General features: G+C 30.5%; 1 protein-coding gene across 5 annotated transcripts in view; it reads left to right on the top strand.

The window, feature by feature from the left end:
• The first annotated feature begins 61 nt into the window (after positions 1-61).
• Positions 62-10,940, top strand: part of LOC129987902 (acetoacetyl-CoA synthetase-like) — a 38,987-nt gene continuing 28,108 nt past the window's right edge. For 2 of the 5 annotated variants that reach the window (XM_056095891.1, XM_056095895.1), the window contains exons 1-5: positions 62-220; positions 6,958-7,110; positions 9,144-9,247; positions 9,389-9,506; positions 10,543-10,653. In XM_056095891.1, coding sequence (XP_055951866.1) covers positions 6,996-7,110; positions 9,144-9,247; positions 9,389-9,506; positions 10,543-10,653 — 448 coding nt within the window. In that variant the 5' untranslated portion in view covers positions 62-220; positions 6,958-6,995. Of the gene's footprint in view, positions 221-1,416; positions 4,727-6,957; positions 7,111-9,143; positions 9,248-9,388; positions 9,507-10,542; positions 10,654-10,940 lie in introns of those variants that run through there. The other 3 variants (XM_056095894.1, XM_056095893.1, XM_056095892.1) reach the window with 3 other exon arrangements.

The following is a 10,940-nucleotide window of genomic DNA, read 5'->3' as shown; positions in this document are numbered from 1 at the left end:
CAATACGTAGAAACAATCAGATAGCAATCTAATACGAGATTAAAAATAACCCAACAGATTGTGCATTTAAACAAACACAATACTTTTTGAGTTTGTTTCATATCTTCTTTTATATACCTTTAACATTACTAAAGCGAAAATGCTTTTAATAAACACTAAATAAAGACACTTTCTGTATTTTGACAATCGAAAACTTGCTGAAAAGGGGAAATACCCAATTGTAAGTGTATTTATATTTATATCTCGTAAATATATAAATTTCCATGCTAATAATTTAGTTTTAATATTACTGTAACATATACTTTTAAAATTTCTGTTAACATTTAAAATTGAAAGTTGTAATTTCTATACTGAAATAAAATAAAAGTCAGATATAAGTCATAGTTTAAGATCAACAATGACTTTCTTTAAATAATTATTTTTTTTTATTTACACACTTTTATTTGCCCTGGTTTGTTTCACGTTTTTAAAAATGAAAATTTAGTAATTGCTTTTTCACTTATTTTTCTATGTTTTGGAATTTTAACACTAGAACGTTCGCCGGTGTCGATTGAACCTCGGAGCCTGTTTAGTTTGTTCTCCTTTCCGCATTTTTGCAGGGAATCAGTTTCCATGGTGATTACACAGAAAAAGTTTTGTGGTTATAGGTTAATTAGGAGAGATTTTACAACTAAATATACCTAGAACTTCCGCTGGTGTCGTTTCGACACCAAGGACATTTATAATTAAAAATAGCTGTCGTTCTACAAACGATAGTCCACTAAATAAAAAACTTCTCGAAGTACTATCACACGTTTGTTTGACCTTGAATGCAGTGTTATTCGGTTCACAGTGGAAATGAATCGATTATACAAAAATTATTGTGTCTAAGTGTTTCGTTACACAACATTGCAGACACCCTGAAACGATGGCTCCTAGAAAAGGTTCAAGCCCTTATGAAATTACTAATTTGTTGCGAGAGCTTTCTGAGAATAAATTGTATGGTGATGAGCTGTCTTGCTCTAATTTGGATACCAATGAAGACATAATATTGAGTGAAAGGGATTGCGAAGAATCTGTAGAAAGTGCAAATGAAATTGATAATATTCCAGTAATAAATACTGAATTTAAAGGAATTACAAATTCGCCAGAACACAAAAAGTACGAAATTAAAAAGTGCAATGGAAATGCAACTAAAAAAAATTTGTGTCTCTTGCATGAGACAATTGTGGGTGGAAAATGTACAGGAAAAATTGAATATCACTGTATCCATTGCAAATGAGGTATGTTCAAAACATTATGCATAAAAACGATAAATAACGAATTAAAAAGTTGCATTCTCACAAAAAATACGATTTTGCTTATTATACTTATATTTATGAATATTATTGTTTTATTTCATTTTACAAGATTAAATAGTTTGCTTTGTCACAGTTTTTAATGATGTAAACGATCACAATATATGATAATTACATGAAATAATATAAAATATTTTAAAACTAAACCCTACTGAATAGCAGTTCTGCAATTATTTTAGTTATTACAATTATTTTATGTTTTTTATAATCGTGGTGTCGAAATGACACCGGCGGACGTTTCATGGCAATTGAATTCCCGGATGTGTACATCTCTGGAGTTATAACATTTTTCATAAACTGAATTTAATCATAGCAGGATTAGAATATGCATGTTAAATATTCATTTATGAGGTAGTAAAATTTTCACGAATATGTTATTGGAATTAAATTCTGCGAAGTATGAAATGTTGAGTGATATAAACCCTACATGATAGAAAAAAAAATCATTTTTCGTAATCAGCACTAAATATTATATTTAAAAAAATCAATAGTCAAAATTAAAGCAGTTTTCAATTTTTTTATAACCTGTATAATTGTTCGCAATGATTTTTCTCTGTTGTCGTGTTAAACATTTAGGAAAAAGCCGTTTCGATACTCTGTTGTACCATCATTTGTTCGCTCGAGCGATTTTATAAACAAATTTTGTCAGAAAAGCTGACATAACATTTCAGAACTTTTATTTTCAAAATTTCAACCTGATAGACTAAAAAATGAAATAAAAGTTGATGAATATTAAAACGATTTATGGACGAACTTGGGATTCTTTGCCGAATTTCTGGCAGCTGTCAGTGAACTAGCTGCTCAATAGTTAGTTGATCATGTGATTTTTATGGTACAATGCGGTTTTCTGTTGTCTATGTATAAAAAGATATTTAGCAAAACCATATATTACGAACAGTGATTGTCAGTATATAAACGACAATAAGCAAAACCATACATGAGAAATTATAGAATTACTGAATATACTTACAGAAGTAACATGTTGGCAAAACAATATACCGCATTTTAAATACCTTAATTATGCTTGAACCATAGATATCAGTTTCAAATGAAATTCTGAACTAGGGGTTCTAATTTTTGGACAATATTTAATTATGGTCTGTTCAAAAAATTGCCTACCAATGAAGATCACCTAAAAGAAATTCTTTTACTTCGATAAAAGAATTGCAAAGTCTTTTGAATTCTTCGAAATTTTCTACTATTGATACTATAAAGTATAATTACCCTACGCCTTTCACAAACCTTCAGAAGATTTATATTTATAACCTTTTTGATTTGAAAATAAATGTTTTAATCCGCGCATTATTTCTACTTTCTAAAAGAATTCTAATCAGGCCAGAAACACCAGTATCTCTTTAAATGTTTATGCACTTATATTAAACTATTTTATTTGAATAACTGTTTAGCTCCTTAATTCTAAATATAATTATCTCGAACCATTTCAAGTATAAACAGCATATTCACTCTGTAGTGCTTAGCCATTATCACGGCCATTTAATTACATGTCAAAATAATCTTTATATCATCCATCGTGAGAGAAAAAGTGAGTTAGAATCTTCAAAATCATCTTCCATCTCATAAATTTCCAACTATCATACTTGAACCATCTGAAATTTGTCCTTTCGTTCTTGTTGGGATGAAGCGAGCGGACTATTTTTCTCGCGTAGGAATATCTGTGTGATTACGCTTCTGCTTCGTTCCGGCACCATTCCTTCCGCGAACTGCTTAACATGATGCTGTGTGCGTAACTGTCAATACTTGTGTTCTTTTCTTTTCGTTTTCTATGTCTAATAAATGTGCTGTCTTCAAGAACCATACTGAGATTTATTGAAAAGTAACAACAGTTCTTAATCTTAATTAATCATTGCCATTTATGCTGATTTAGGATCTTGGCCACAGAGAAAATCGTGACGAATTAAAATAAATCGACTTGCAAAATAGCGAAAGAATTGCAACCGATTTCATTGTCGAAATTAGAAAATTCGAAACACTAAAGCAGATAGGCATGCAAAATGGCGAAAGTATTGCAACTGATGTAGTCGATAACAGAAAATGAAAAACGACGAAGCAAATCAATATATAAAATGACGAAAGTCCTATAGCAGATATCTTTGTCACTACCATATAAATAATTGCTAAAGAAACAAATATTTTCAAGACATTAAAGATCTAGATAATAAAAAGAAATATCATAAAATTGCAAGAACAAGAAAAAGCTTGTCCTTGCAAGCAACTTCTGAAATAAACAATGCTGTTTCTACTATTAAAATTCATAGATTCAATATGATCACATCTCTAAATTGTGCATTTTGCCTTCACATGGAATAAATTATGACACAAAGATTTTCTCATTGTCCAAGATTCAGTAATCCATGAATCCAGCCTTTAGAAAAATTCCGGATTTGAATTCCGTTAGCTCTGATGATTCTCTACGCTGGCAACTAAATTTGGAAAAAAATTCAAAAAATAAAAATGAGCTTCTAAATATTTTTTCCCAATCTGCAATCCCTTCTAATTGTGATTTTGTATTCTTAACAACTTTTTACTGTATTTCATTACTGTAATAACAGTAGTAATGTCGAAGTTTATGCTTGTAGTGCCAATAACAGATACTTTAAATAACCTATAACGGATACTTTATGCAGATATAATAGCATTTTAATAAGAATCGAATAAAATCGACTTAGTGGACAAGATCAACTGTAATATCAAGTGGCACCCAGTTCTTATTATAAAAACACGATTGAAATAACTAATTATTCGACGTTAATGGAAATGAAGTAATAAAGTGGAAAAAAGAGGATTCTAGATATTCCAGGTTGTACAGTAAAAATGCGATCATATTTTCACCTGGATGCCTTTAGCCCTGACAAATAATTTCAGATATACGATGCTCGAAATTTATTATGAAGGTGCATAAATTCATCAATGAATAATTTTAATTTGTATATTTTTTACAGTTTAGACAACCGATGAATATCGAGAGGTAATATTGAATAAATTTTGCGTCCATATGAAATTTAAACCCCAAAGCCTTAGAGATTTTCATTTAACCTTAGGTGCATATACGATTAACAGACAATCAAATAAAATTACCCATTATTAATAGCGATTCATTTTGTAGAACCACTTAATACCGAATAGGAAACGTACGTAAAACAAGTCACCGCAATCGAAACATGATAATCTTATCTCTTTATTCATATTTTTTCTTCATTGTTCCATGTATATTCCTCTTTTTTCTTCACACAACAAAATGTTCAGCATAAAAATTGAATGAACATACTGAAAGATAATTTTTCCGTAAAGAATCCGGATACTCTGCATTTAGAATCTAAAAGAATATAACTAGTTTATACATTATTTTAAAACAGGAATAACTTCTTAAGGTGAGTAAGAATTTTTGATTTTTCATTAAACCTAGCTATTCGATATGCATAGAATAATCAATGAGTTATTAATATATTTACATATGCATAGAATGATCAATGAGTTATAAATATATTTACATATGCATAGAATAATCAATGTGTTGTTAATATATTTACATATGCCTAGAATAATCAATGAGTTATTAATATATTTACATATGCATAGAATAATCAATGAGTTATTAATATATTTACATATGCATAGAATAATCAATGAGTTATTAATATATTTACATATGCATAGAATAATCAATGAGTTATTAATATATTTACATATGCATAGAATAATCAATGAGTTATTAATATATTTACATATGCATAGAATAATCAATGAGTTGTTAATATATTTATATATGCATAGAATAATCAATGTGTTATAAATATGTTTACATCTTATTGATTTTAAATACGTTATTTGAAAATCTGTTTTTATTAGATTCGATTCTGAATAATATTTTTATCTCTATTGCTCCAAAATAAATATTTCATAAAATAGGGAAAAATATTTGCAAGGACATATCCCCACAGGGACAATCATATGCTATTATCTCTCCGTTTTGTTTTGTTCACATCTGTGTTTGTAGAATTTAGCATGGAAATTTAAACTTTATTAGGGTAGTTGACTTGAATTCTAACGGAATAATTAATATACCATTTATCTCTGTACTATTGACTTAACGATTACTAAACAATTCTTTTAGAAAAATTCAGTATCGTTTTTTCTTTTCTTTGTTTTATAATTTTAAAAATGATTTGCTAATGGAATAAAATTAAAATTGTGTCGTTACTAAAATGATAATTCATGGGAAAGCTTATAATGTGGTAATCAAAAATGAATTGATTGTTGACTGATCAGATAATTTTGATGCTGCGTTATGAACATCTAATAGGTACAATAATTGTCCAAGCGTAAAAATTAATTTCTAGACGTATCGATTAGTCTAGTTTTCATTTGCATCATACTTTCTTATGGGCTTCAGATTTAATGTTAATTGAATCATTTTATAGTTCCACTTATAGCATCGTTTCAATTCCTTGTTTAATTTTTGAATTTTATTTATGTTTTTAAATAACTATTAAATATCAACTTGATTAAATCAACATCTCGTTTCGACGTGTCACAAGATCAATGTTTCGACTATATTTAGAATTTGGAATCGTTAACAGACGATAAAAAAAATGCCACAGCTAGCGATCCCTCTCTAAATTATTACATTGCATCAAATGAAAATACGATTCAGAATGATTTGTCATATTACAAATTCTTCACATTGATATTAATGCCAATTACAAAAAGAATCTTTCATAGAATCGAATAAAAATCATTGATCTGTCATTCCCAAGTTTAGTTTAGTTATATTAATGTCTAATTTTAAAACAATAATAAGGCTATTTTGTGACGGACCTAGTTAATACTGAACCACGATCAGATGATGACGACAACACCTGAAGTGGCATCCCCTCTCCAAACTTCTGCACTGCATTAGCGGGAGGGTATTTGGCCCCTACGAATTTAACGTGTACCAGACCCGCTTACAAAACGGTTCTTCGACAGAATCCAGATTCCGGTTCCAAGTTCGAATCTCGAGCCTAGAACCCTCCGGTCCGGAAGCCGAGACCTTACCAGCGCGGCCCTCTATCATTCTCAAAGAATAGACATAACAATTAGACACATAACTTCAGAATTTTTTTTTTCTATTTTAAAATTTTATCGAAGGCATTGAACTCAACTTAATCCATCCATTGCTTAAATTGTTTAAATATGAATGGTGTAAGATTTTAGTGAGCTTTCAATCTTAAGATTACATACACTTTGTTTGTTTGTTTGTTTCTTATGGCACTTGCCACTAACAAGCCCGCTGTTACGAAGACAGCGATTTAAGCCTGAGGGGGAGCGTCTCTTATTTTTTATAGTAGCGCCAACTAGGGCCAAGAGTACGACTTTGCCACTCACGCATTATTCATTCGCTTGCACAACCCCTTTTTACAGGAGGGCACATTCACACATCTCACAGATAGAACAACAACCATGCCTAAACCGGGACTCGAACCCGGGACGCCCAGATCACGAGGAAGACGCGCTACCCCTATGCCAGGACGCCGGCACATACACTTTAATGTCACTTATTGTACCAAATTATGAATTGCTCTGCTATTCATTCACAAATCTTATAATCGTGCGATCTTAGAATTAGCTTAGAAGTTTTTTGGAGGCATTCAGGAGGACATGGACCACCAACAGTTTGCTAACGTTCCACAAATATGGAAGCCTGAGCCACACCATGGAAAGATGATGAAGAGGCTGAAAAAAGTCATCGAAGACAAATACAAAGTGGAACTTGGTAAGCAAATTTGAACTATTTACCAAAAATCAATTGTCAGATTTCTTTTGCGTAAAATCCTGTCATTAAAAGCGAATGATTACAATAAAACTTTGAAGATGTAGCTGAAAGAGTAAATGTCCGAACTCTGAAATTACCGTAACGACTATCCCTAAAAGATTCCAGAGACAATAGAAGGGACCGTTTTGTCCTCAAATTCCTCTGCATTTCCGTATGGTGAGGTTTGATAGATAGCAAAAAGAATCAAGTTTCATATAGAAACGACTTCTCTTTTATCGACTACGTCTAAAAGTTAAAACAAGTTTATAATTTCTAAATGAGAGCAACATTACTAAATACCGCATGGCGATGTTTGGATTTCGATTCATCAGATAATAAAGAGGATCAAGTTTCCTTTATGAATATCTTCTCTTTAATATACTCGGGCCAAAAGTTAAAATAGATTTATAATTTCAAAATCAGTGCAACTTTCTAACTATCACATGGCAAAGTTTGGATTTCGATTTGTCAGATAGTGAATAAAGTCACGTTTTATCTAATGAACATGTGTTTGATTGAATTCTTACAAAATTTGAAACAGGTTTACAATTTTAGAATCAAAGCAACATATTAAATTACGTTAATTTAGTTCGATATACATATTAAGTTACCGTGTTCATCTAAACAAAAATTTTAAGACCGACAGGGTGGATTTAGATAAGAACTTGATACGGATATATATTTCTGGTAATCAATCCACATATCATATTTCATCCGTTTAGTCCGTTGAGATTATTAGCTACCGCACTCACGTGCACACGGATGTACAGATAGACTCACTTTTCTTCCACAATTATTGCCAAAAATTTGACAGAAATCCGCAATTTTGGCGTAGATTTCTTTCAAAAATCGTTTAATTCTTTTAATTAGTCCAATTCCTCTTAGTAAGAAATCTTTACCAATTTAATTTTTTTGGAATTTTCAAATGCAGTAAAGAATTAAAATTATTATTATTTTGTTTTTGTTTCAGTGAGGTCTGAAAAGCGGAGATTCATTTAAGTTTCGAGATAAGATCGAGTTTGCTCACGGTTTCAGTATTTTAAATTTGCATGTTTTCGCGTACTAAAGTACATCATTTCAGGAGATATAATAATAAGTAAAGTATAAAAGCAACAGTTTCTGTTAAATGTAAATTAAAAGTTACGAATAAAATCAAAAATGAATTTATTTCAGTTATATAAATTGCTTTTCATGCTGAATAATAAGAACAAAAAGCAAACAAATGCTAACCTCTTCCATTTTTTCGAAAATAAAATTATAGTTATTTTCAATTGTGTGCATATGTGCGCGCTTAATTGCTTTACTAGATTCCATTTAGAACCAAAATTTCAAATAGATATACTATTTTCATCTAAAGATTATATTAAAAGTTTCACTTATCTAGTCCGTTACATTTTCCAGTTATGTTCACATACACATGGCCAAATAAAACACCATAAAGAATATCCTGGACAAACTGTACTGTTTTTTAATTAATCGAATGTTACCCATTTCAAACCAGCGGTAGTAGTCTCCCAAAAACTTTCTCGCATACTATAAAGATGTTATCCTAACAAATGCTTTGCACAGAAATGACGTAAATAGTTAAGAAATATTAACCTTTGGCGTAAAGTTAGCATTTTTACTGAATCTATCGTGTCATCCTTGGAGAGGTATTTGTCGATTCATCACTGGAATGCCGTTAATAATAGTCAAAAATCGAATTTGTGTTTTAGACGCGTTTTTCCCAACCAATTGAAACAAAAAATTTGATACAGATACTTTCAATGGTGGCGGGGCGGTCGGCTTTATCAAAGTGTGTTATCTAAAACGATTCGAACCTCGTTGAACAGAAGGTATAAGCCTTCCAATAATTTCTATAAATTTCAACAGAAATTTACAGCAACAAATGATTTTAAATAAATGATACAATTACTGTGCACTAATAAAAAATTAATTATATCTACATTTAAGTCAAATTCATTAAGTGGAATACATTCAAATTACTTTTACAGATGATTACGTAGATCTCCATAAGTGGTCGGTAGAAAATCTTAGCGAGTTTTGGGCCGAAATGTGGGATTTCTTCGGCCTGGTTTCTTCGAAAAAATCCGAATTAGTAAGTTAAGAGCAAATTTTTCTCAAGAAATTATTAGAGTAGTTTTATAAAATGTCAATACATTTTCAGTTTCACTTCATGATCCATATATTTTTCTTTTTATACTATAAAAATAGCTTTCTAATTTTAGAAATTTTTAAGGTAATAGACTTGAATATTCCGATGAGTGAATCACCTAAATGGTTTGAAGGTGCAAAGTTGAATTTTGCAGAAAATATGTTAAAGTATCGAGATGACCGAATAGCCCTAGTACAAGATGGTAAGAATTTTTATTAATATAAAAATTTTATACTTGTGATATTTAATAATTAATATCTGACATTTATGCATACTTTTAACGTTAAAAATTATAAATAATTATAAGCATTCGATAAAGTAGAAATTTCATCAGGAATAGCGAAACTAAAATAAATTCCTCAAATGCAGCATTGCAGATATAACTAAATGGGGCAAGATTTGAATTACTAAAATTAATGCAAGATTAATGTTAATGCAAGATTTGAATTTGCCACCATTCGTAGAGTAAAGTGTTGGCAACCCTATTCAAAAACCATTGGACAGCTGGTAGTTTAGGGTTAGTAAAAATAGAGCCTTACACGATAGAACAACGTGTTTTCATTGTTCAACATTATTACAAAAATAATGAAAGTCTGATGGCAACGGTTCGAAAATTTGAGAATTGGCTCCCTAGATCGTGTGATTTAACGATCTAGGGATCAATTCATTTTTATGAGATTATTTGAAGTCAAAAGTCTATGCCAACTAGCCCATAAGCACGTATGCATTGAAAGAGGAATTTCAAAGCTGCATCAACGAAATTCAGCCACATTCATGTAAAATAGTGATGGAAAATTTCTACAAAATAGTGTGCATGTGCCAGCAAAACCATGGACTCCATTTTCCCTAAGTGTTATTCCATTCATGACCCTATACTGTGTACTTTACAATTCAATAAAAAAATAAGAATTGAAAGAAAGAAAACTGTGCTTTTTATTTAATACAAATCTTGCGTTAACGTGTAATAACGATCCATTTTTACTAACCCTAAATTATCAGCTGTCAAATGGTTTTTTTTAATAAGATTGCCAACAATTCACTGCAAGAGTGGTTGAAAATTCAAATCTTGCATTAATTTTGGGACACCCTTTATACATTAACTGTAGTTTTTATAAAATGTGTATTTTTAATGAATATTTAAAATTTTTCTTTTAATCATGGTTGCTTAGTTTTGTTACGGTATTGGTTTTGTATTATTATTATTTTCCTACATGACTTGACCCTTTTATCTTATTCAGGTGAGAATTCAAAAGTGGAGAGATATACGTTTTCTCAGATGTATGAGCTGACCAGGCTATATGCTGCTGCTTTTCGCAAATTTGGATTGAAGAAAGGAGATCTAGTTGCCTGTGAGTTTATTTCTTTAACGGAAACTTTCCAATGGGATTTGGTACCCCAAAATTTTCTTACATACTCTCTAGTAAACTTGTAATGCTAAAGAACCTCTTACATGGCATTGACGTACAATAGTTACGAAATATCAACTTCTTGTATGAATTTAGCATTTTATACCTATCAGAGAAATTTCGAAATTTATCAAGTAAGATAACGATTCTAGAATCATAACCTTACTTTTACTTTGGCGAATTTCACATACAAATATTACAGAAAAATCAATTGTCTAAAAAGTTGGCTC

The sequence above is a fragment of the Argiope bruennichi genome, chromosome 10 (genome assembly GCF_947563725.1).
Source record: "Argiope bruennichi chromosome 10, qqArgBrue1.1, whole genome shotgun sequence".
NCBI lineage: Eukaryota > Metazoa > Arthropoda > Arachnida > Araneae > Araneidae > Argiope > Argiope bruennichi.
Note: the sequence above shows the minus strand (reverse complement) of the source record. Positions and strands in the feature narration are given on the sequence as shown.